This window comes from Rhea americana, unplaced genomic scaffold, assembly GCF_003343005.1.
Source record: "Rhea americana isolate MKP2758 unplaced genomic scaffold, rheAme1 scaffold_105, whole genome shotgun sequence".
Classification (NCBI taxonomy): Eukaryota; Metazoa; Chordata; class Aves; order Rheiformes; family Rheidae; genus Rhea; species Rhea americana.
In genome coordinates this window covers 332,827-360,510 of record NW_028185095.1, presented here as the reverse complement: position 1 = coordinate 360,510, position 27,684 = coordinate 332,827, and the positions used below count along the sequence as shown (strand labels likewise).

At 39.3% G+C, this 27,684-nt stretch overlaps 1 protein-coding gene across 1 annotated transcript in view; it reads right to left on the bottom strand.

Annotated features, from left to right (window-relative positions):
- Nucleotides 1–2,771: 2,771 nt before the first annotated feature.
- The window catches only part of KYNU (kynureninase), a 51,893-nt gene continuing 26,980 nt past the window's right edge, over nt 2,772–27,684 (bottom strand). Inside the window, exons 8-13 of the mRNA XM_085308949.1 lie at nt 24,475–24,573; nt 23,374–23,447; nt 7,528–7,580; nt 6,299–6,384; nt 4,293–4,523; nt 2,772–2,924 (exon numbers count right to left, since the gene is read on the bottom strand). Of these exons, the coding sequence (XP_085165075.1) occupies nt 2,772–2,924; nt 4,293–4,523; nt 6,299–6,384; nt 7,528–7,580; nt 23,374–23,447; nt 24,475–24,573 (696 nt within the window). The remainder of the gene's footprint in view (nt 2,925–4,292; nt 4,524–6,298; nt 6,385–7,527; nt 7,581–23,373; nt 23,448–24,474; nt 24,574–27,684) is intronic.

The window sequence follows — 27,684 nt, the reverse complement described above, 5'->3', positions numbered from 1 at the left end:
CATGGAACCRTGGATCTACACGTTCTCATTTATCTTTTATTTTTTCATCTTATAGGCCTTTTTTCCATCTATCTGCATATCATTTCCTGCCATCTACACACCCTCATGTCTTGCCGTTTAATTTGAAAAATGTAATTTCTTCAGACAATCCTAGAATTAAATCTCATCACAATTAGGAACTGGAGGTACTTAATACTGAATTTTAAATCAGAGATGTAACTAGTGAGAAGCATTCAGGGTATATACAATTAATTATTTCTCACATAATTATTTCCGATATTACGCTAATTCTGATAACTTAGAGCATTTGAAACTGTAGACTAATATGCCTTTTTTCTTTGCACAGGAGCACTTTCATTTGATAKTCTCTCACTAAATAATATGTAAAATACTGACACCTAATGTTAACTTTCAGTATTATTCATTTTGCAAAACTTTTAGTACAAGTAAAGAAAGAACATGTAAAACAAGTGTTTATGCTGTAGTATTTCTATAAAATGCTGTAATATTTCTATAAAATACAATATAGCCTTGCTCCACTTTCCAAATTTCTTGATTTTCTAAATGTATATGCAAGCCCAGGACAACAAGGAGTCTTATGTTTCTCCTCRGAGTTCACAGATAAAAGAGAAAGAATTCAGAAAAGGCAAAATAAGTAATTTTGACTCTCTAAACTTTGGCAAACCCATCACATAACACAAATGCCTCTCTATAGAATCAATATATGTACCAAGCCTCAGGKTTTACAAAAAGACAAAATACTAGTGGCCATTTATGAATAAACTGCTATCTTTCAAAAATAGAAAGTACTTTACCTGCCCTATGTRGCTCACATTCCATAATTTAAAGGAATTGTTTTTACAGCTAGCAGCATTACAGCAGATCCCAAACTGAGACTGAGACCTCAAATTTCGCCATGCRTAATTCACCACGTGCAATTCGCTGTGCCTCTTCCAGCTTATCTGCTTGATGCCTCAGTACTGTTGAGCAGCAAGTTCTTCCTGGGTCTACCTCGCAACTACAGTCAAGCTGAAATCAAAATAAGGCATTTTMTAGCATGACACAGTGTCACGTCTGCATTTATATTAGGCTCGCCTAATTTTCTGTGGAAGACGCAAGTGTCGCTGCTGTGCAGCGGCGAGATTGCTTTGGAGGGGCTGGCCACGAACGCAAGCCCTTTGCACCACGGTGCACTTGCGTGGTTTCACACGCAGTGCTTTTCTGCAAAAAGGCCCTTTTTGCAAGCTCGCGTCACTCGGCAGATGAAAGCGGCAGCGCTTCAGGTGCAAGTATGAAAATAAAACTGCAGCCACTGAACTATAGGTGCCTGGTCTGCAATACAACGATACAGCTTCGGTTAAATTAGAGAGATGACATCAGCATCATCCAAACCTCTCGAGCAAGCTGGAGCTTTCTAACTGGTTAAGCAGCCCAGCCTGTTCTTTACCGTGACTTGCTAGTTTAAGTGGCTCTTCTTACTTTCACAGGTGCCAGAAACACCAACGCGGCAGAGACTAGCACTGCCGAGGCCCCGGCCAGGCTGGGACATGTGTGCAGGAGCCCAAAGGGGACGTTTAATGGGCACAAAAGCCTCAACCAACAAGAAAGCCTTTGGGCCAGAAAGGTCTGGAGCAGTCCTCAGGCTTCCCTCCAAATCYCTTCACACCCTACGACTGCAATGAAGAGCGCTGCAGAAAGTTATCCCTTAGGTATTTCCTAGCAAAAATCAGATGCATTGAGTATCTTGGGAGAGAAGACCTTAAAGATTAGCTGATTCTTGCCACGGGGGTACAGCTGAATGTGCACAGACTTAGCAGCTCAGTTACCATTTACGTTATTAATGCAATAATTAAAAAAATTCTGGTTAAGGTATTGCTAAATGTGAAGTTTTATGTTACTGCACTTGGCTGTCTGATGCAAATCTCTAACAATTTGGGCCATACTGTAAGTTAACAATAAGATATTTTTCTGTAGCTTAAGTAATTCATAGTTTATTTCACCTAATCTGAAACAAGCCTTGTTAAAATTGCAGTAAGCGCTCACATAGCCCCTAACACTGGTTTTCAGGGACAGGCTTAAAATCCCTCTTGGCTTTCTTAAGCATATCATCTTTTAGATTACACCTAGAAATATAAAGGTAACAATAAAACTTCCATGTTTTAGCCAGCTGTATCACACATACCTACCAAAGAAGGTGTTCACAATAAATTCATTCATCAATTAGATATTAATTAAACTAGACTTTCAAAATGTTGAAGTCTTTTAAAGATCTGGTATGCAGCAGTTATCAGTCTTTCAACACCTAATWTCTCAACTTTTACTCTTCTAGTACACCATTTACTTGCTTTAAATAGAACTGATAAATTAAAAATGTAAATTGGACTGTATTTTTTTAGCCAAGTTAGAGATTTGTCTATTTTCCATTTTTTGTTATGCATCATTTTTCTAATAAAGAGGGAGGTTTTTTTCATTCCTGTTGTATCTGATAGGAATTCTTCTGTGCTTTTCAAAGCTAATGTAATGAAACTACATAAAATGTKTAAGAAAAGCCCCATTAAAATACACAAAGCATACTAATTCATGAAGTCAAAGTCAAAGCACAGTAGAAATACGAGCTTTAATAAAACGATGTCTCTTGTAAATAACTATTCAAGCACAGTCATTTTTTTGCAAATTGCATAGGATATAGCTTAGCCTACTAGAAGCAAAGAATCAGTCAGCGGGATAAATGCATCTTAGTCAAAAATAGATTAAAAGATGCAACTGAGCCATCAATTAGAAGCAGATAGCACGGTATTGTTTGCTGTTTGTTTTGAAGCGGTAATTGCAGATCCCAGGATTTCGATAAATCTGTGCACATCATGGAAAGAATTGTAGAGAGGAACTGGGGCAACACGAAGAGCGTTGGGTTCTCGCATGTCACACTGTAAAACAGAAAGGAAACGCTTCATAAATTAAGGTCACTTCGCGTTTGTCTTTTTTTTTTTTTTGATGCATGCCAACCTTGTCTTAAGTGGAGCTACACCAAGGAAGAACGTGTCTAGGCAGAGATGGAAGAGCATTTACGTGGACACGCATCAAAACTTTGGGACCCCCAAAGCAACTCTCTTCCTCAGGTGTGTTAGCGGGCTGTGCAAGCTGGCCAGCTATGCTGAATTTATGCCATAGCACCTAGCACAGCCTAGAGCTGGAGCCTCACAGGTGACCAAAACCCACCACAAAACAATGCACCAGCATGACAAGTCTCTTGTACTCAAGCTACAAGTAACATCACAGGACTTGCAGTAATTTTTTTTCCCCTCTGCAAATTTACACATTTTGCTGAATATAATAATCTCTCAAACGTGAAACGTATTACTGTATCGCAGACAAGCCAACAGCATGAGGCCCTATGCCCTCCTAAAAGCAGCAGTTCCCGGAATTCCCTGGCAGCCCCAAAACACAAGCATATTTAGCCTATAAGAGCTGCCCTGTGGGAACACAAGTCACCAGCAGAAATAAAACTCATATATCATTTATATGGCATCACACTATCAGCCTCACCTCSCAGCGCTTCTAAATCACCAAACGTATAGCCTTAAATTTAGCTTTTATTCTTTCCGAGTAGCGCTCGCTGGTAACCGTGTCATTACGGTGGCCTCTTTTTTTCCCCGAGTGCTAAAACGCATCTCTGAGGAAATGACAGTTTTTTAATGTCTCCGCCTCGGCGCCTTGTGAAGAACCAGCTTTCRGCCGTTTGCAGACCGTGAAAGGGATGGATGGGGGTTCAGAGGTCTTTATTAGCGTTAGGTTGTGGGTATCTGCATTTTGGCATTTACGGTGGCAAGCGCAGGCTCGGCTCATCACTGACTGTAATTAGAGGGCAATTGCAAAAATTGCTGTCCTCTCCCAAACTGGGCAGGGGTGTCCTTGCAGTAGGCTGACACCAGTCTCCTCTCCAAGGAAATACACGGTTCCACGTGTGCTGAAAGAGGTTTGAATACACGTGGCGATTACTGAAATGACCTAAACATTTCTAGATCTGCAAAATAACCCAGTTTTAGTTTGCACATAAAGAAATTACATTTCCATCATCTGATTAACCCTCTCTGTTATCGTAAGAAGTTTATCTTCTGCCAGATTACTCTGAAACCTGCTGAAGTTACTTGAAGTCTTCCTTGGCCTTAAATGACAATACAAGAATAAAATATAGAGAAATACAATATATACAGGAAGAAAAACAAAGTGATTACTTTGGTAGACAGATAGCATCTCAAAACAGCGCATAAGAAGGTGAAGTTTGATTTACTCACAGCTACTCCTCTCTTCTCCAGCTCTTTAAATACAGATTTGATTGGAAGAGAAAAAAATAGCGTGAGTTGGCATCCTCTTTGCTCAGTCTGAGGTGGGGTGATTATTTTAACAAAAGGCTTCTCTGGATTTGTTTTATCCTCACTGTAGTGATGTTTTATCAGGTATTCCAAGTAACCAGTAAGTAGAATGGATTTCCTTCTCAACGCTTTCATTGTGACTTGACCAAAAACCTGTAATAATTTAAAATTTAGAAGGTAACGTGTTGCTGCAAAACATAAAAAGAAGTTGAAGGCAACTAAGGCTATTTCTGGCCCTTCCAATAACGTAAATCATTTCGGTTATATAAGGACCAAACTCTATCGCTCTTACTTTGCTAGGTAGTAGATTTCTTCATTATACCACCGGAGTCGGGCAGTAATATCCAATACATACAGCAATACAATATCCAATATATACAGCAGAACTGGGCTTTTGAGACCATAGGATGATGCTATTACTTTAGATAACGACAGACATCCCTGTCTACTGTTAAATAGCTTCACACACATCCATACCTGCATACGTGAATTTGCATGCAAAAGCTGCTCGCTAAGGGAGCGCTCAGCGCCGTCTCCGAAGAGGATCCCAAGCTTCTCTACACACGCAACAGTGCACAATAAAATTCAAAATAGCATAAAAGTTTTTCCTGCCTCAAGTAACAGAACTCAAGGGTTAGGCCTGAAGTGTCATAACCAATATATAAACTGTTGCCTTTGAAATCAGAAAAATCAAATTGCTGTATTGCCACTGCAGGGGTTGAGTTCTGCACAGGCAGGGTTTCAGGCTCTCTCTGCTCGTGCAAATGAAGGAAAACACATTTATATGGTTTTGATTTAACAGCTCTTCTGAGTTTTTTGTAGCTGTGTAAGAGCAAAATACGATGCCACATGTAAAAGCRATTGCATAGAAGGGCAGCACTGCTTTCCCACGTTAGCAAGAACAAAAAACAAAACACAAAAAACATGGCCAAACAGCACAGGAATGAGGGGAAGGCCAGGCAGCGCCTGCTCCCCCCAGCTACACCCAGGGAAGGGCTCAGCTACAGGAAACGGGAAAAYGTGACCCTGGAAACCATCAGCCCCTGCCTTCCCCAAAGCTGGCGGGGGTTTGCGCACGTCCTTTGGAAATGCTGCTTTCTGCCCAACAGGTCCCGGCGAAGGGGGCCGGGGATCTCAGCAGCCGTCTCTTGCCAGACAACAGCTATCTGGTTTTGTTTCCCACTGCATTCGAGCGACCGGCGGTGGAGACGGCGCAGCCCCGCTGCTCGCGGCTCCCGGCAGCGGGCGCGGACCGCGGCGTTCCTGCGTCTCGAGGGTCGCGTGCAGCTTAAAAACTGGAGAAAAATAGAAGCTGGATGTTTAAGGGCTGGCGAAATGAATTGTCAGGCAGAACGAGCAGCGCTTCGGTGCCGTCTGCAGCCCTTCAGCTCTGCACATAAGCTAGAARAAGCATAATAAAATAATAATAAAATAAATCTGTCCCAGCCTTTTCTTCGTCTTTTTTCATAAAGGCCGTGAGTAGTTTTTCGTCCAGGGAAATACACGTTGAAGCGCCCCTGGACGCAGCCTTTCAGAGCTTCGCGAGTCCCTCCTAGCGCCTCCCGCAGCCGCATCCTTCCCCTAATTACGCCGGGGCAAGCTCCGAGTAGCCATACGGAGAAAGCTGGGATTTGTACCCAAGGCGGCTGGGGACGCATATCTCTAGCACTGATGTCTGTCCACAAGCTGGAGGAGTAAACCTCGCCTGTACYGAATCCGACAGCAAGGTTTGCAAAAACAGTGAAGGAACGGGCATAACAAAAATGGTCTTTTTGTCTCAAGGTTTCTCTCTTCCCCCCCTTCTTCTCTTTCGTTTTTTATCTTTTCTTGTTTTTTTAAGGAAGGAAGCAAAAAGACACGACTTTTTTTTTTTTTTTTTTTTAAAAATATCCTCTTAAATTCAGGGCTGAAGAAAAGCAGTTACTTACCTCTAAACTAGCTTGCAGAGCACAGACCAGTAAAATTGGAGGATTCGATAACCGAAAGCCATTAATTCCTTCACTTAGTTGCAATTCTGGAAAATGAATAACGGATATTACTGGTTCTGATTTTTTACTCTTGATGTATTGGACCTTATCTTGAAGTCTGCCCTCATGTAATAAAATACATCACTAACACGGCCTTTAGGAATCAATCATTAAAAGGAAATAGTAATCTCTTCACAGCTAATACTTTTAACTTCTAGAGAAGCCCAATTTTATCCAGCGGAAGATCTCATTAGCTGCTTCGTGGGGACTAGAGAACGGCAATTAATTTGTTTAAATGGTGTGTGTTAAAACCACCTTTGCACTCGAATCTCTTTTAACACTGGCATAAACCCGAGAAACTCCAAGTCAGCAGAGGCACGCTCGTGCGAAGCCAGGGCGCGCGATTAGGGAATCGCRATCCTTAACTTCATTAAGCTGACGAGACGCGCGGATGAGCGTAGCTCCGGGCCACGGCTAGAAGCTGCGTAGGCTCGCGGCCGTGAAATCTCACAAAAATCTCTTTAATAAAGGCACAAAGCCTCACGGTATGTTCTGTGCCGTTGCTTATTTTTTACGCCCCAGCACCCAAGCGAGAGGACGCTGCAAGGAAAACGGTCTTCGCGCGCAGCGGCCCAGCTAATTTTATAGCGGTTATTGCCCAGCTTCTCCCTACTGACTCTCCACGGAAATTAATAAACAGCAACTTTCTTCTCCTAGCAGTATTTCAAGGTAATTTCWGTCTCCTAATGGCTTTTCATAGTCCCACTGAACTTGGTCATGAATTTGGCCATATCATTTCTCATTAATTCCCATAGAACTAACACTAAAGCGAGATACCAACCAACGCGAGTGACAGCAGACCCTCGCTCCCCAGCCTCTTACAAAATTAACTCGCTGAGATACTCCGAAGCTTTCCTCTATAGTCTCTATCGGCATTTTGAAGGGGTGTTGGTGTATTTAAGCAAAACACTTGRAAGCAGATTACTAGATCAGCATGCCTAGAAATCAAATTTGTTCCTATATTTGCTTTGACTCCATTGTACTACATATTTGTGATGAGTTTAGTTTAACACCTTTAACATAGGTGAAAGGCAAAAGTTCTCTCCTTTCTACTTAAACTGCTGTAAAAGTGCTGCTGGTTATRTAAAAACACATTGTAACAGGTAAACTGAAAGTATAAAAATACATACTGTTTTCCATGAGGAATCGTGTTTTGAATTCATGACCCCACCAGCCAACTAGCCTAMAATTGGTCAAAGAAAGTAAATGAAAAACCACCTTGCTTTGACATGTTTTAACTTGCATTTGAGAGTTAAGAAATACATAAATAAGATTTAAGAATACATTTCTAATATAACAATGGCATAAAAATACAATAAATTCTATAAATAGCTAGCATTAACAGTTTTTACTATTTGGAAATTTCTCTTTAACAGCTAAGGATAAAATGTATTACATTTTTTCAATTGACTATTGATTTCTAACAATATTCATTGTCTGAGTTCATTTTGCAAGATGARAAATAGAACATAAATACTTCCAGTCTTTTGTTCCCAAGCATTAAATTCCACTCTCCTAAAGTTAGTTYGATGAATACTGAAAGCTAAAAGGTGTTATAAAAATCAAACTTAATTTCCCAAAGCAAAAGAATTAGTGAAAACAGTAGATGAACAACAGTTTTAGAACAAGGATTGTGCTGGCTTCATCTTTTCCTCAGTGTGAGACGAGGATGTGAATTCTGGAGTAAATTATTTCTTTCCCCATACTGAGATTACTATTCAGAAAAGTTCTTTTAAAATTAAATTCAAGACAATTCAAGACAATTTACTCCAAAGATCAGAGTTTTCAGATCATCTCCAAGGAAAAACTTTCTGTTAGCTGATGAGATGCAGTTTGAATCCTTTCTGGATGAAGTCCTTTAGCAGCAGTAACCCTTCTGGTTGACAGGCAGATGGGCTGGACCCCGCGTGCAGAGTCAGGGCTGGAGGCTTTGCTCCTGCCTTCCAAAGCAGCTGATTGCACCCTGTGTCTGGGCAACTCGAAATATGAGTACCACCAAAGAGCAGCAGCAGAAAGAAGGGAACCACAGGCTGCCTCCACTCATTCCAAAAGTGTAGTAGTATTTTAAAAAAAAAAAAAAAAAAAAAAAAAAAAAAAAAAAAAAAAAAAAAAAAAAAAAAAGCTCAAGATCCATCTACCTTCCTGGAGATGAACAAGGTAAAAGAAAAGAACAGCCCCTCTCTAAAGCAGGAGCACTTCTCTATACTACGCTTAGAGCAACTTAACTCTGCAGTATGAAGCCTACATTTGAGTTAAAGCCCTGTTATAGACTTATATAGTTTTATTGYGCGTAGTGTAAAGTACTTGGTATTTCTGTACAACAACATAGGTTTTATGTTTACTTCTATGAAAGGCTCRAGCTGCATCTAAACGTAGTGCATACAGGAAAAGCACAGTTTTTTATTGCTGCATGATGTTTCCACTCTAAGACCCATGAAAATCAATAGTGCAATACACATTCATTTCAAATGAGATATTACATTGCCAAAATGAATATACTCCAAATAAAATATACGTTCTGCACATGTGACTCCATTACTGACACTCTGAATCACAAAAGATACTCCAGCTATTTATTATTACTGTATAATACCTATAGAATATTTTGCCATTAACCCTGAGTTACTGTATGTCACCACAACGTCCTACTGATGGCAATAGCATACATATTCCATGAAGTCCAAAAGTTTTGCCCAGTAAAAATCCAGTGTGAAATGTAGTTTGTGGACTAATATTCTGAAGTGAGGAGAAAATAATATGTTCTATTTGGACCATACCCTAAAGTCAACTCTGGCTGTGTCTCAAAAGCTCAAAACTTAACACTAAAACTGGCTCAAAACCAGACCTCTGCTGCAGTGCCACTTTTGGAACTCAGAAACTGAAATTTCAGAACTTTTCCAAAATGACAGAATGAAGGATTTTTTTAAAAGATAGTTTTAGCTGTCTTGCCCTTTCCTACCATAACTTTGACAATTTGCTTTTATATATATATATAATTTTTTTGGCTGTTCTAGAACTTCAGAAGTGTCATTACAGGATGTGCACTTTGAGGCAGCTCTAGTCCTAAACCATCATTGATCTAATGGTCCATATGGATGTCATATTATTTGACATTTAAAAGTTGACAGGCTTCAGAGTGTTGAAATTAACAAAATCTTTACAAATTAGCAATTTGCTGTTTACAATTTYCTGTGAAAATTTTGAAATGAAGGTTGCCACTGCTATGCCAAATTTCAGCCTGTTTTGATGGGAAATAGCTAAGGTGTTAAACCCTAAACATAAGGCTTTATAAATGCTCGCTACAAATAACAGGCAATAAAACTGCACATTAAGATGCTGTAGTAAAATCTTGTATCAAAGAGTTGTTACTCTGCATGCAAAATGGGTATTTTGAAGTGCAGTAGCCATTTTGACTGTTTCTGCTTCAAAAACAAAGACACCAAGATCTAAATCGATTTTGAATTCCAAGCCATAATCTTTGCAAAACGTATAACATGGGAGGACCTGAAAAGTCATATTTGGTGTTTCGGTATTTAAAAACACCTTAAGCTTGTAAATAACTGGACTCTAGAGTTAAAACGTTCTCATTGCAGATAAAACCCAGTTCATGAGTAACTTTTAAAATAGAAGCTGAGTTGTTCTCTTTTATCCCTCAAGTAAAACCCATGTCCTCATGTTCTGATAGCAGTGAGGACTTCCTGGAGAATTTTGTAATCTTCCAAAGTGTACACAGAATTAGTTATTAAATGTACAACATACAATAGCATAAAGCAAGCTATTACTTGCTCGATCTCATGACAAATAGGCATGAAAGCTTTTCAAATTCCTTATTTTATCCCCCAATTCCCTCTTATTTTACAAATCAATAAGGAGATTTGCTGAGTTAGAAAGTGCTTCCAGAAAGGAACACTGTCCTTTAATTTAATCCTACCCCTTTTAAGCAGATTTACACCAGGGAACAATCTCTTCAGTAAGTGTTTTTATTTAGCTCATTTTCTCCCTTTGTATCTGTACACGTTAGAGTGAAGCACTGGTGGTTCATAACTTGAGCCATCTCGTTTGTAGTTGCATTAATGATGCAAGAGTGTGGGATATAATGATGGTGTACATACAGCGCAGACATCAAAGAAGATCTAGTTAAAGAACATAGAAAAAATACGAAAAAATCTCTTTGACCTTTGCTTCGAGTTACAGACAATCATGCTACTCATTTATAATTTACAGCCTGAAGCAACATGAGTCTCATTTCCCTTTTTGGAAAGGAAAAAGAAACTATTGAACAGTGATAGAGAAAAGAGGGAATATTATTAATGCAAAGCATTCCAGGCATCTCGACATTATATTGTGCGAGAATCGCTTTCTGTCCACGAGAAAGCATGTCAAAAAGCTGCAGCAGGAATGCAGCGAGAAGCGAGCAATGCTTCACGTTAAACTTGGCAGCTGCGCTGTGCACGGAGCAGTTTGTCTCCCCCCAGCAATCAGGTCGCAATTCTATCGAGAAATTTCCTACATCTTTCTTAAGCGATATCTGTTTTAGGAGCGTGTACCAGCAAACCGTGCTACGTATATGAAACTATGGGTTAAGCTAAATCATAAACAGGCAGTTTTGGAGGGCAGTTTGCAACAACTTCCAGGTGTTGGCAAGGCTTTGTTTAATCGTGCATCCTACCATTTTAGCTATGAGTAAGAAGAGGGAATCAGTATTTGAGAAGTAGTAAGACACTTTTCCCTGCACCTGTCTTTGGAAGTAAACTCACAGCTTTACGGCCAAGGAATTTCGCACTTTTCTCCCATAAGGAAAATTTCACAAAACAGTACCTAACAGTACTGKAAAACACACACAAGAAAGTTTATTCTAAATAACTGACAGATATGCTATGTCCGCGAAGGCAACTTAACACAGAAAAARAAAGAATGAAAGGGCTAACCATAACCATTAAGCTCAGTTTCCTGCAACCCCAGACATCCATGACATAAATGACTAGTTTAAAAGGGTCCATAACACATCAATTCCATATGTTTAGGGCTCACAATATCCTTAAGACCTACAAAAGACAACCAAGAGGAACACTACTGTATGATACAGGCATAGGTTAACTGTGTCTGCACTAGCAGGGAACATGTTAAATAAATGACCCACAAGGTCTTAACATTAGGCTACCAAAATAGATGAAAAACATGTCTGAGGTTAGGGACAAGCTRTATTTGACCTCAATCAGGGTGATTTGAGCGTGTTTAAGCATCATCCTGCTACCTAAGAGAACACAGTGGTACCATATCACTAACACCACATCCCAAGTCCCAGCTTTCAATGCTTCAAAAGAMCAGTTAAAAAAGGAAACTCTGAGAAAACAATGTTATAACCAACCYCTAAAATACAAAAGCATTCCTTAATATGACTTACATCCACATACGAGTCTCTAACACACACACAAGTTTAGTTCTGGACTTTGAGCAGTGTCCTGGGGCTCCACATAGTTCAATATAGACATTAAAATTAGCCAGAGCTCTGGTCTGGAGTTGTCCCCTAATGCTGCTGTATTGAGGTGAAAGTCATTCCCAGAAGCCAAAGTCACGTAAACAAACTCTTGTATCACCCTCCCAAAGCCACCTGACTCTTGCCCAAATTTACAAACAGCTCGAGTTTCCAGCGTCATTTTCAGAACTCTACTGATTTTTGTCAGTCTGCTCTTCTTACATTTGCATCTGTCAGCCAGCCTTTTCTTTACTTCTGRAGGCATCAAGTACGCAGTATCTGTACATTCCCATAAACGGAGTTTAGAAAACCTAATCTAGTACTTGTAAGAGGGAAGAGAGCACCAAGGCATCTTGCACAAAGTACAGAGATATAAGTGTRGGGTGACAGCCACGTCTGTCCCACCCTTGCAGAGTCCAGCGTACTCATACACCTAACTTAGCAGCACAAATCTCATGAAAAACCAGCCCATGCACTTGCGACTTACACAAATCCATTATTAGTGAACACACATGGTCCGCTAGGGCTTCAAGGAGACTTTGAAGACAGACATGATGACCAGGCTCAACAGTCAAGACACAGTCTGTCCATTCTGTTCCTCATTAATTTTAGTGCATTTTTAATTATGTTTTTAAATATCTGTGTGTATACATATGTATGCACATAGATATACATATATTGCATTGATTTGATTGCAAGTCCAAGGGCATAGTTTTATTCCTGGAGATTCGATGCCAAAATTTAGAATAAATAGGGGAAGAAAAAAAAAAAAGCCTTCTAAACAGAGCAAAAAAAAAAACTTGCTATTCATTACTTTACATAGCATATTTTTGGCTCACTGACTCGGGTTTGAGAAGGAGTTTCAATTTTCTCTGCTATCACAGACTTGCCTGATCATGGATGAGTCATTTAGTCTTTCTGTGCCTCAAGCTCTCATCTCCAGAAATGATGCTGAGCACTGCCATAACACTCTGGTGAGTAGTGAAAATATATTCATTACCATGTTTTCACATACTTAGTAATGAGGACCATGTAAGAATAGAAAAGTAGATTTCCTTGGAGTATTTTACACTAGATTTTTTGAAATACAGATGGGCAGAGGGGCGTGGGAGGTCATGGCTGATGCCACAGTTTTCTTTTTCCCCTCTCTTTCCCTCAGCCTTTCCCTGAATCATCCTCTCAGGCTCTAAAATTTTAGAGATCAGAATTTTATATTTTTTCTTGTTCCATGTCACTTAACTGGCACTTATGTCAAGAAAGAAAAGCATAAAGAAAAAAAAATCAGTATTTCTATCACATCCATACAGTAGTTTAGTGAAACAAAACCAAAATCCAAGTGGGAGGACCATGTTTTTTCCCACGTACGTTCTACCTGAAACGTGGGCTGCTGTTTGGTTGAAATGATCTCCTGCAAACGACGCCTGTCCCGACCCGCCTGACTACGCTGCGACTCGGTCTACCTAATAGCGAGGGCAGCAGCGATGTCCTGTTTCGACGCAGGGCTCCCCTGCCGACAGCTTGCTGCAAGGAAGGATGGACAGAAGGACAGATGGAAGGACAGAAGAAAACATTTCAAGCAGTATTTGGTATGGCAATGACATCTCTGTTTAATCAAAACAAGGAATAGTTGCAAAGTGACTCGTGGTTTTGTTGCTGAAGTACAGAATTTAATTTTTGTGTAGGTGAAAGTCTTCATATACTATGCAGCTGTCAGCTGTAATATACTTCATAGTGTATATGCTTGGCTAGGATTTGCATGGGGGATTTAAGGAAATTAGCAGCTAGCCCCCAGTAATATTTTGAAACCTAACTTTCATTATCTTCTTCAGAAAACTTTGGCACAATTGCCAAAAGCTATATTTAAAGTCCTTGTTTCTTTTTTTTTTCCTCTCCTTTATATCTATTGTATCTTATACCTACTACTCAGATATCCTTTATCCCAAATGGTAAGATTGGACTTATTTCATTATTCTCTTCTGTGCAATGTCTGTGGTTAATTTTAAGTAGAATCTGTTGTGAGAATTTGAAAAGCTTTTGAAGCCCAGGTAATTATTAGCTTCAGACTTCTGTAGTTTTGGACTTCCACATACCCCGATGCTTTCCTTAGCCTTTTCAACTCATTACAAATGTTTCCTAATTATTAAGCATGTGTGACTTGTGAGCAACGCCATGCATTATTAATGTACAGACTCTTAAAACTCTGTGAAAAAAACCTAAACTCCTCATGAAAAGTTGCTGCTGTGAAAGTAGTAACTTTTCATATTTAATATCAATGAGGCTTTACTTTGTCAAAAGACCAAAGTAATATGATTGTATTAGAAGCTAATAGCATGACATTTTTCTTCTGTTAAGTAGCTTGCATTTTTAGTACCATCTAAAGGGAGACAATTTGTCCTCTATTTTGAAATCTGTCTTAGTTAAAAATGGCTGAATTCATTTTTCTGCTTAGTAGCAAACTTCAACAGCAAAGATCAAAATCACTAAAACCAGTTTTATAGTCAAAATATTGACACATAGTTAACTATGCAACTGCGGTGGAGGAAATTACAAAATCCTCTATGTTTGAGTAATTCACCATCACCCTTTTTCCAAAGGAACTGGATGGYGCTCTTGGGCTCCTGGACATCACTGTTCTCAGGGAGGAGAGAATTCACTGCAACTGTTGCAGCAATTAGAAACACCTTTGGGTGAAAAACCTGGCTGTTTGGTCAATCAAGCACAAGGTGACTTACTGCTGATAGCTATCTGAAGATAGAGGCTACACACGTTCTTCTTAAATCGATTTTTCTTCTCGTTAGTCTTTTAGACTCAACACAAGTGGGAATACACCAGTCTCAACATATCCCTCCCTATTACCCCTCCAGGTCCAAATAAGAGGAGATTGAGTTGACTTCTGCAGCAGGAAACAAGCTGCTGTTTTCAGCGGATGGGGAAGAGAAATGGCTGCRGCACTGGGCAATGCAATCAGGGCACGGTGGCTGCGCACAGCGCTCCAAGAGACCTCAAAGGCACCTGCATGAGCGATGATAATYTCATTCACCATGATCAGGCAAAAGAAAGGTATGATCAAGCCGCAGACAAAACCAGAGTCTAAATTAAATCCTGGGGAAAAGATCTTCCAAAAAACCGACTCCTCTAAAGCTAATGAAGTTGAATTAAAAACTGTTAAATCAGCTTATGAGCAACTATTATCACAAAGTGCTCATATATTACTTCCACTAGCCAAATATCAGAGATATAAAGAGGGAATATAGCCAACAGTATGCTAGCACATTTAGTAAGAGGAAATCAAATCCTCTGCCTAACACCAGAAATTAAAAATCAAGCAGGGAGCCAATTTACTCAGAGATTATTAATAAAGTTCTCAGTGATCTTTATAAAGTATTGAATAGCTCCCAATTATATTATGGCGATAAAAAAAGCATATTACATTTGTTAAGAATTCAGTAAACTTTTCTAGGCTGTTTCAAATAGATTAAATTAAACAAGAAGCAAAAGCAACAATCCCTCCTAGAGGTACTTTTAAATGTGAATTCTGACTTAAAGGAGACTTGGATGGTTTTGATTACCATGATGCATTTGCTGAACTATACACAGTCTCCTTAATCCCTTGAATGAATCTTTGAGGGGATGATGTCAAGATAGATTTCTAAATAATACACACACACATATATATGACAAATATAATATAAAAATTAAGATCTGGGAAACTGTGCTTCATCAGGTTTTCATTGTTTTTGAACACAGCAATTGCAGTATTAACGCAAGACCGTTATCATGCTAGACTCCTTATTAGCTGAAATGTAGGCGTTACCACCTCTGCTCTTTGCCTGAAACAAWGAACAATTCACATTAGATTTTTTTTTAATAATGTATGTCAGAGGRTAGGCAAGAACTAATTGAATTCAAAGTTTTAAGAGTCAGAGTTAACACAGAATCTACTGCTTCAAAACATTTTCTCCCAATAAATGATACACATAGAAGTGGACTCAATCTCAGTTTACAGAGCTGAACTCTAAGAGAAGAAATTAAGAGGACAAAAACAAGCATCTTTCAGGGTTATTTTAGAGGCCCTGCTCYTCCAAAGAGAGCTGAAATTTCACCTCATGAGAAAACATGACTTTGGGACCTTTCTGAGCAGGCGAGAAGACGAGGATGCATCGATAAGCTCTCCAAAAAGCTGTGTGATCCCCAGGCCACGGCCAAAGCAGGAAGGTATCTGGCCAGGGCAGAGCAAACTCTGCGACACGCTCCGTGTACGAGACCCCAGCTGAACGGATAACCGAGTTACAAGAATGTCCTCCAGGGGACTAATCAATAAAAAGGTAAGTGAACCAAGGGCACGTGAAGGACTATAGCTGCTGCTTTCGGATTAGAGCAGTTTCGTGAGGCATGCCAGGACATTGAGAGCACGTTCAGTACTGAGGAATTAGAAACAGCTCCCCACAACGGGCTAGTGAACTAACACATGCAGAACGAACCTGATGTTTAAAGGACACGTGCTAAAATGAGAGTCTTAGCACAAAAATGAGAATGTGAGGTAGAAAAAAGCAAAAAAAAAAAAAAGGCACATGGCTAGCAATGTAAATGGCAAAATCCTCCGCAGCTGCGTTGACTCTGGGATCTCTTCCTTGCTAGTTAGCAGGGATGCAAGGATTGCCCCCAGGCTAYGTTCACCTTTCCAACAGGCTAAGCCTGTTGTGCCTTCCCTGCGTTCAAACAGCTGTGTCTTACAGCGGCTGATGAGGAAAACCACAGGCTGCAACCAGGGAAACTGTGATCACGAGAAGCATAGGCCAGCCACCTTCGTGCTTCCAAGGGCACGAGTAGGAAGGGGCAATGGCAGAGCAGACTGAAGAGTTTGTGTCCTGCCAGCATGATCGAGAAGGAGATGCAAGAGAAATTTGAACTGACCCCTCATACAACCAGTATACTCAGTGTACTGCCTRCACAAATTTCCCATATGCCTTCTGGAGGCATCGAGTATCAGGTAGGCTGATAAGACCTAGATACTGGCCACAAGCTCTGGGTATATGCTGGCGCTGCATGGGCTTGGTAGCATTATCAAACTCTCTAAAAATTAATAATAATTGCAAGAATTTTTGACCAGCCTCAGACTAAAACGAGGTTATGAGAAGAAGCATGTTTTAAAATACGTTTGTTCGTAGTACTGGCCTGAACTTATGAAAGAGTGAGCCACAGGGCAAAGATTTAAGCATACATAAAAYCCACAAATCTTTCCTCAGGATGTCTATACCAAACACACCGATGCTGTAAATACTGTTTTAGAGAAGAAAGATCTGACTCAGTGAAGCCAAGTGTTTTGCTTGCTCATCTTTACAGGGGTTTCGTCCAGGTTTAAGTTGTAATGCAAATACAGACTTTCTTACTATCTTTAGCAAACCTCCTCCTCCTCCTCTTGGTTACAATAAGGTAAGTAAAGGTAGGGAGGTATGAGACAATATTGAACAAGAAAAAAAATACTGTCTTAATGGATAAGCTATAAAACCACTTCACTACCATTCCTGGTGACTGCAAAYGCTCTGAGGCCTCTTCCTTGTCTCCTGTGGGTTAATCCAAGCCTGCAGGTTAAAAATGCAAAGGCATGTCTTGATAATAGGCATCAAAAGCAGAATTCAGCCCATGCTTTTTAAAAAACAGTATTTTACATATTGGACAAGTTTTACAGGAAACATGTCTCCGATTTTCCACATGCTCTAAGTTTTGAGTGCTCAGAAGTAAAATTAAGTGTCTGGGCAGCACGGGAGGAAACAAAAGGAAATAAAACACGACATTAGCCATTACTTTCACATGCATAGCATCTTATAGGGAATACAACTTAACATACAGGAACTTTACTAGTACATAATCCCACAAATTTACAAGAAAACATGCAGCTCCTGTTTTAAAAAACCTCAAAATCTAACCAAGACAAAGGTGACAAGACATCGGGAAACACCTGCAGAGAGGAGAGGAGGAGAGGATTATTTATCATGACAAAAGGAGAGAGAYTGCTTGAAGATAGAACTTAATTATAAAGGAGGATTTTGAAGGAAAAGGGGGAGCGAGTGCTTGGCGGAGAACAAGGAGACAACCATAGGCCTGGGAGTGACATGAAAGGACGCATAAAAGCTCAAAAGATGAGAATGAGGATAGATGATATGGGAATAGGTGAACGCATATTAACCTCACTTTTTTTCTTTCCTCCTTCCTCCCAAAGACTCTCTAAAGTTAAAAGATGCTCTTGGATATTTGCCATTCAGTTGGTGAAGCCGAGAACACACCCCTGCAGGCCCATCATGGGCCTAGATTGGCCTAATAAATCACTTGTCCCAAGACAATGCAATTAAGCCTAATTAGCCAATGCCTTTATTCCTAAACAGTCTCTTCCCAAGGGAGGTTTTAACTTTTGGTTTTTAAATTAGCTCAAGGAGCTAAATTGCTCTCATCTCCTTGGCAAAGAAACAGTTCATTTTTACCTTAATATGGGATATTTTATGCACTCCAGAGACAAGTGTTGCGTGCCACAAATAGCTTACCGATATATTACTGAACAATTTGAGTGCGCTAGGACCAGTGACAGACCCTTCTGCAAACTTGTACGCTTTATCTGTGACCGCTAACTTTTGACCTTGCTCCATTCAGCGCAGCTTCCTGGAAGCCCTCTATATTGCTTCTGCAGATCCTCTCCTTCGCCAGCCAGGGTGCCCTGATCCGATATAATTTTCAGAAAAGCTGAGCCGTGCAGATGTGGTAGACTCCAAAGAAAGTAAAGGTCAGTGAAAAYTTGACCATCTTGGTCTATCTTTCCTAGAAGCATTTTAACCAAGAGCAAATACAGTTCTTCACAGTATCTTTATATATATTTATATCTTTATATATATCTACATATACACACTATACTATATGTATCTCTACCAAATAGGAATACACACTGTTTTATTTTTTATATATAACACATGCATGCGCTATCTCTGTCTCTCTCTMACCTTCACAATCTTTTTGTGACCATCCCCTTGTCCCAACAAGAATCACGCTATTTCACAGGTACATTATTTTCACAGAAGCTTCAGCCATCTAGTTTGGGAACTGTGTGGCTCCAGTGAAGAACGGCATAATGTAGAGTCTCCTCAAAAATCRAGAATAACTAGAGGGAAGCTCAACAGGAGCTACCAGCCCAGGAAGGAATCAAGCAGTCATTTGCAAAATAAAAATTACTGAGCAAATACGATCTGTCACTGGAGCTGCAATATGCAGAGCTTCTGAGAACAGAGCAAAGCAGAGAAGACAGACAGTTTGGATATCTTATTTTTGTGTATTTTATACACCAGTGTAAAAGTTCACATATCAAAACTATGCGGGTCTTTATAAAGGGTTCCCATCCGTGCGCTGGCATTTTCATTGGGATCATAAGTCAAAAAGAAAACTGATCTAAAAGAAAAGGTTGATTTCTCACCTCTGTCTACAAAGAATTTGTTTGAAGATACCCTGTGCTTTTCAAAGCTCTTATGAAATAGTTATCTTTTGGGGTTTTGTTCTTTGATATTTTTTTATTCAGCAATAAAAGCCAACACGCTCTTTGGACATACGGCACATACAGCATTTCTTCACATCACACAAACTTTTTATTTTTAAACTCTACCTGCTGATAGTCTGTGCTAAAGTTAAGTCTTGATACATCCTTTCATTTTAAACAGTAGACTGTGTACAATTTTCATTTAATCCTCTGCCAAGGCTTATCTATTATTCTCCTGGCTGCTTTACATACATTTACTTCCCTTTCATCTTTTTAAATTGTGCCTTACTTTCTATTATAGGGATTCAGCGAGGTCTGTTCTTTTCCCCTATCTCAGGGCTCAGTGAGTTTCCCCCCTCCCAACCCTTATGCCAGCTGACAGCAGAGTTAAACTCACTGCGCAGTTATAACTGTGGATACTCCAGTGTGAAACCCAGCTTCTGCATTCCCTTCCACCCCATACACTTAAACATTCATGTTTCTGCATAGCTAATTTGTTTCATAAATTTTAATTATCCTTCTTTAGATAAATGGAAAAAGTGAGGGGGAAAAAAAAAAAAGAGAAGCTTTTTCAGGACACAACAGGCAAGGCAAGTTGAATTTCAGCATTAGTTGGACAACTTAGTGCTACCTAGATCTCAGAAAACATCCCCTCTGCAACATAACCGAGTTCAGACAGACAGTCTGCAACAGAGGATCAGGCAGGCAGCTACTAGCCAAACAGTTTCAGTATTATTTCTTATTTTTGCTCTGGCCAGGCCTTTTCTATTTGAAATCCTCCCCTGGAGACATCACCCTAGCATAATTAGCCAAGAATAGATTGCGTTGTGATATATCAAGCAGGTGTTAAAAAAGCTCTCTAGCATTAAAAAAGACTTCAAAGGAGCTGAGATCATGTGAGGAGAGGGATATATTGGGCCCATATATGTCAGATTGATCCAGTTTTACTACTAAAGGAAGAAAGATGGAGCCCTAGCAAAAGACTGCCTGACACATTCAGGTAAAGACGTTAATGATGATGGCTACAACATGTAAGTTTTAGACCCATGGCCCTTGCAGTGAATTAACGAATCCAGCACCGGGTAACCAGCATCCCCAGGCGCAGCCAGGGAGCACAGAACTGGGCAGAGGACTGGAGGACCTCCACCTTCACAGCCTTGGTCTTCCCACCACCACGCCCAAGGATCCAACCTTGCTCTTGTGCATGAGTGACCTTCTTAGCTAGCAAACCGCTGAGGCTGGAAAAACTCACAGGAAGCTTACAGGTATGTAAAGGAGGAAAGTGGTGGAGGAAGGTTATTAAAGAAATGAATATCTCTTCCTCCAGTTCCATTTTAAAAGAAAGCAGCAGTAAACAAGCATTGAGTTGTCTCTRCTCCAGGGACCAGCACTGGGACTGCCCTTTGGAGCTGCAGATGTGGGCAGTGCCTACAGGGAACCTAGCTCCTAGGMAAGGGCACGGCTGCAAACCAAGTGCCTGCTCCATTACACCGTTAACAGTGCAAAACCGTGGGCACAGAGAAGCACGCAAGGTCTGCATCTTTGAATTATGGTCAGGACATATATTTACTATTAAAATACAGTGCATTACTGTGATACAAAAAAAAAACTACCTAACTAATAACTTGAAGAAAACATGAAGGATGAGAAAAATTATCCATCTGTATGGTTTTTCTAAAGTGACTCGCGTAATATTGGCTATGAGTTAAAAACTGTACTATAGAGAGTCTAAAAGACAAAAAGGGGATCAGCCGGGCTGGAATTTAATCGCCCACTTACGCGTGGGCTGAGGCACACAGAAGCGGCGAGCTGGGTGCTTCTGCTTTTGAATGAAGTCGTCTGGCCACTGGGTGTCATCCTTGATTCAGACGACAGCGGAAGACATTTTCGATGCAACAAAAAAATCCGCAACTTCCAGAGCAGTTAAATTCCACTCTATTTGATTGTACAACATGCAGCAAATTGCTCTGCATTTAAATCAGCTGTAAAATTGAATACTTTGACATAGACAAATTCTCCTTTGTCTCAATGCCTTATTTGGAGACCTGAAATGGCTGCTTGATGTGGAAAAGTAATGCAACGGGGGCATATTAACTACAAACAATTTGATGAGTGATTATCAAATCTTAGGAAATATGAAATAACTATGATTAAATAATGTTAAAGGTCTCTGCAGGAAGTTTGGAACTGTATCCTTAATTGRATCACAGGCTGAAAAAGACTATTTYATAGAAGCATTTATATTTAAGACATTCAGTATCCAGATTCAATACACAAGTTAATGACTATGTATGAAGAACTTGGTTCAGGAAAAACTAATTTAAGCTCRTACCTGCAATACCAAGCTACTGCCCTCAAAAAAGTTTTAAAATTTCATCAAGGAGGGAAAAAGGCCTCCAAGTCCTTGAGTTTTTTTTTTTTTTTTCTTCTTCTTTTCTTCCTTCCCCCATTCCTCCTATTGCTATTCTCTGCTTTCTAGCAGGCTCGCTCCTTTTGCATGTCCAGTATCTTCCCCGGCTACCCAACCCAGCCAGCGCAGAGCAACTGCACTGCAGAGCCTCAGCCGCCAGAGTTCCCTGGAGCAACGAAAGGGATGGCCAAAGAGAAACGAGCCAATGGACAATTAAAAAAAAAAAAAAAAAAAAGCCGAATGTGAACCACGCAGTCCAGTAAAATTCTGTATATTGCAGTTGCAAGAACAGATTTCATGAACTTGTTGGGAGATAAAAAAAAAAAAAAAAAAAAGCCTCCAAACCTCCAAAACCCCATGCAATATAATACAGGAGGAAAGGGAATTTGGTGAAATAATCCAGAAAAATATCCAGATATTCAGAATATTTTTTCCAGGGTTCACATGTATCCACATCAAGTCAGCTCATGACAGGTCATATATCATTATAATGAGTTTTCTGCTATGGTGACTGAGAAGAACTCATCAGCGTTATTTTGTTATCTGCCAGGAGTCTAGACAGTCTAAAACCAGCACATGGTACAGTGAAGCAGCTTATTATAATATTATTTCTCTCTGAAACCTGATTTAGTTTGCCTTCTTCAAGTTAAAAGCAAGTGTAGTTTCTCCAGGTATTACAGCCAGAAAGAGGTGTTTACATTTATCAATGTATTAAGAGTCTTAATCCCACTGTTCTTAATATCCATATATASACTACAGTCATATAACATTTAAAATAAGTTTTTTTTTAATGCAGCTAACCTCTGATAGCACAGCTTTTCATGGATTATAAAGTCTTTGAGAACACAGATCTCCATGTAATGCTTCCTAGCTTTACCACTGGATATAATTTTAATGAAAACATGCCAGCATTAAAAAGCTATTAGACACAGAGTTGAAACTGGCTTTGATTTTGTTCATCAACCAGGGACTACGATAATTAAAAAAAAAATCCATTTTTAAAGGAAAAAGTTAAGTATTCTCTTTAAATTGTCTCATAGGCATGATTGAGTTACTTATTTTTTAATATTATGAGCATTCTCTTTTATAATTAAATTTAGTTGAGAACTGATGGCAGATTTCAAGGAGGAAATTTAAGAAGTGAGCATGCACATTAACAATTTCAAAATTAACAGAAATTAGTATACAATAACTCATCTGAGGTACCAAAGTCAGATAATCAAGTTACCTAAACTCGTACCACCCTTTTCGTTAATGCAATACCTCAATCAGAAACATTTGGCTAATGCATTTTTCTTTGAAGCAGTCACATTTTCTTCTGCATCTATACACTATACAAATGTGTACACACACACACATATATATACTTACATATATATTATATACACACACACACATATATATATATTATACACACATACATACACACACACCCCAATACAATGCGACTTCAGCCCCAGACTAGGAATCCTTTATACTTTGCTGCTTTCAGATCTCAACTCAAAGCAAAGACATTTTCTCTTTTTAACTTCACAGCACCTTKTAGCTTTACTTAGGTACAGAAATATACTTACGCTGGTTTAATACTCTTGGAATGCTTCTCGTGGATGTAGGCAGCAGCTAGGCCTCCTGCTCCAGAATTTAAATACTGTAAGGAATAAATCAAGACGTACACATCTTGTGGCCATTATCCTTAAGGTGTAACTTTCCTTCCCTGACTCTGCACTACAAAGCAGGGCAATTTTAACATTTCTAATGGTTTCTAATTGCAGATTGTAGCATCAGTCTTAGCATTTGTCTAGAAACACAGGCCTAGTTAAAAGCAGATTCATTCTTTCAGTTTGGTTGTAAAAATATCTTTCTTGGCTAATATGTGATAATTGAAATGTGACAGACAAAAGTCCATAAAAATTGRAGTAAAGTTGAAGGAGCCCCATATCTTAATCTGTATAGATTCTCCCAATAAAGTCATCCAACTATAYCTATCAACTTCTAACATCAGAAGAAGCTGACAGAGCTAAAGACACCTTGTGTAGTGATCTGAGATTATTTAAGTTTAGACAAGGATATTCTCTTATTCAGGAACCACTTATGAAAATCCTGAAGCTGCAAGATCTCTTCCATGTGGTATACAACAGGAGGGCTCATCTGACAACAGYCTGAGAAGATGTTCCACCACCACTCTAAAATTCCTCTGTCAAGAGCCACTACAGCTTTCAGGTCAAACAAAAAATTGCCATTTGCAATTGCCATTGCTCAAACTGCTCATAGTGAACCTGTCACCTAYGTCTAGGTCCATCTCCTTTTTGTGGCTGTGTTCCAAACACCAAGAAAAGTTAAAGATTCCTAGAGGAAAATAAGTCTATTACAAATGGAACCAGCACTGCTACTTTATAACCAGTCCTAGAGAGACACATTGAATAAATCAGTTCTAATAAAATTCCCTCATTCTCAGAAGCCCAGAAATGAAATCCCAGAAATGAAATAAGAGAAGTTCTTCTAGCGCCTCTCCTTCCTCTGTCAGCTGGGATTTCAGAAGCRAGTGGAATAGAAATGAAAAGACCATCTACATCTCAGATAAAGGTTCAAAGGTCTTGATCAACAGTTACTAGTTTGCTGACCCATCAAGAAACTGCAAATATGGAAAATATTCTTAAACAAGGAATCTATTTTACCTTGTAGGAACACCAGCAGGCAAAATCTACTCCCCAGTCATGCAAATGAAGTTCTACGTTACCAACAGCATGAGCCAGATCAAATCCCACAAAGCAACCCTGCAGGAAAGAGATATGTAATACATTTCTTATGAAGATAACCATCACTATAAAAATGTTTTTTCAGAAAGTATCTTTTGAGCTGCATACACTTGCATTCCATACAGCCAYGCTATCAAGTCCCATCTGTTTTGACTTATTACCAAAACCAAGTTTCTTTACAGTAGATATATATCCAAACCATGATTTTTTTTTATATGATCTTGTCTTCAAGGACATTTGAACTTTATTTTTACRGAATAAAGTGGAATAACTTGAAATAAATTTCAGAAAGAATAAATTATTTCAAATACTTGATTTATATAACAAGCTCTACATAGAGACTAAATAGTAATTATGTACATAATGATGCTAGTCACATTCTAAAATACAGTTATACTTGGGGTCCCTCCAACKTTTCTCCTTTTGAGGATCTTGCTCTTTGAGAACTGAAACGGGTTGAGAGCATCCTATGCAGCACACTGATCTTTAAGGACTTTTGTAGTTGGCCCTAGAAGTTGCAAAAGCAATTTTCTCATTTCCCCTTGAAAAGTGTTGTTTATTATAGCCACAATTTGTCATACGGCACTGAAAAAGAAAAGCATTCAACAACCASAGAGGTACAGATCACAAAGTAGTAGTTTTACATACCAAATAACCACTGGATGGCAGCAGTTTTAAACCAAAAGCCCCCAAAAGTTCTTCCAAGCTGTGCTATTTAAGTGTAGAAAAATAAAAATGTCTTTTGTGCCTGGACTACAAATTAAATGCTATTTTGCATTTTGCTTTAAAAACAAACCGCCTGCTTGCAAACAGCATGATAGGAATAAACGTGAGAGCATAGGCTTCAAAAACATCTATGTCCAATAATAAAACAAAGGATTTTTCTCAAGTCTCTTGCTATTTCTTGCACAAAGGGAGTCTCAGCTAAATTATTTAAACAGTACTTTGGTTTATTTAATCTCCTATATAAACTATAACCATTTGAATGAAGCAGCATTTTCAGATGTGACACTAATTCTAATGGAGGTGTTAATGAAGCTATCAGCTTGAGAAGCCACTCCAAAATGATGGTAAGAAAACTCACTGCGTTGGTACTTGAACGATATAAACATTCACTATTAAACTTAACCAAGGTCCCAATAAATATTCTTGCCTTCACACCCACAGTGGTCTGCCATCACAGGGACACTCAGAAGTTAAGACAAATCAACCAAAATTGTGAAGTTACTGCAGAGAAGTCGAAGCACAGTGGAGCCCCATGGSAACACTTTCATTCAGAGATAAAATCACCTTGGTTTAGAGAAATAAGCTACAGYAAACTAAAGCCAATCTGCTGCTCAATAAGTTTTCTTAGAGTTTTAAGACATTAACTTAACTTCAAAACTTCACTTGACTGGATTTTTAACATTTATGGGTATCCTTTTGTACATATGTCCCTCACAAACTTTTTTTTTGAAGTTCTATAAGAAATTCATTGGTTATAGTGGAAATTGGGAATACTGTGATATACTGACAGAATGCATCTTTCTGACAGTACATTAACAAAAAAGATCTGTGGTAATTTCCGATGAGAATCAGCTGTTTTTTAGCTGAGCCTTTCCCCTGTAAGTGATGAACTGAATTAAAAATATATGCTTAAATACAGAGTGGCAAATTAAGAAAAAAMTGTGGATGACTGCCATCCTGAGAAGTTCAAACAGGTAGGACAAGACTCCTCGGGACATGAGAACGTAGGACGCCCTTGCAACCAAAGCGGTAGAAAGGGATATCATAGCTACATATACACCTGCAATCAAACCATGCCATAMGTGCTCCTGGGCACCAAAACCAGCTGAGACAGACGAGCTTGCACCACCACTACTGGCCTCTCCTAGCCCTCTACAGGGTGGCCACCTTCTGGGACRTAGTCCTGAAAGGTGGTAGCTGCTCTCCTCTGCTCTGAAATTGCTTGGTAACATCTGCTGGGCACTGTTTGACTTACAAATTCAACACAGCATGAAAATCCAGGTTCAGCACCAACAGATTTCCTGCACGACCTTGGAAAAGCCCATTCATACCATTTTGCTCAAGTTGAAATGGGTGACACTGCTTTCCTTCCCCAGRAAGGTGTCTGGCACTCAAGTTGCATGAACAGCAAATGTTTAGTCACACAGATTGCATATTATAAGTAAAACAAACTGAAACGGCTCTTCCTGCATAAGCAGAGCAGGGATTGCGTGGGAATGTCGCTTCCCCAAACTATGGGAATAAACAGAGCTCTCCATCTGGCTTGGGCAAAGAGGAGGACTTGTGCTCTCCCCTGCCTCTTCCATTTTATTTTAACATCTAAAAGTCATTTCTGCAGCACGTCTGGATAGCTGCTGATAACCAGCAGGTAACAACTCAGCATGGACAATGACATTTGGAGAGAGGGAGAGAAATGACAGCTTCACACAAGCAAAGCTGGGACATTTAGAAAGAGAGACAGGAAAAGAAATGAAGATGAAGGATCTTAAAGCTCTTCCTACYGGGACTCAAGAGATTAAGATACTTTACATAGTGTACAGAGTCAGCTGAAAGTTCAATCTAACTTATGAAAATTGCAATTGAAAGCTAAAGTCTCCTAGAAGCTAGCCATTTCTTCACTCGAAAATGAGTAAAATGACTCAACCAACCCCCATCCTCTAAAGCAAGCACAAAATATGAAACAAGGAAAACTTAAAGCCTCTTTAGCCTGCTGATGAGTCTCTGGCACAATACGTAGTAATTTTGATTTATCCCAGAGACCTAAGAAAAAATAGCCAGAGGTAATTTTTCAAGCTTAATTTAGTTCATTTAATATTTAATGACTTAATGAAGCTGTCTATGTGCAGAGCTTTCACTCTGGGAGGAATCTTAACATACGCAGAGAACTTAGAAAATTGGCTTAAAATGTAAAAGGAAATCAGTAACTTAATTCATAAATAACTGACCTTACAARTCCTAGGACATTTTCCAGACATCCTGAGCTTGCAGCTCAAATCTCTAGCCAAGCCCTGATAGGGTACAACACTACAGGATCTTATTTAAACTCTACATTAAAAGAATTATTTAGACCATCTCTATAAGACTTTGTTATACTAGTTGACAAGTGTTTTTTTTTTTTTTTTT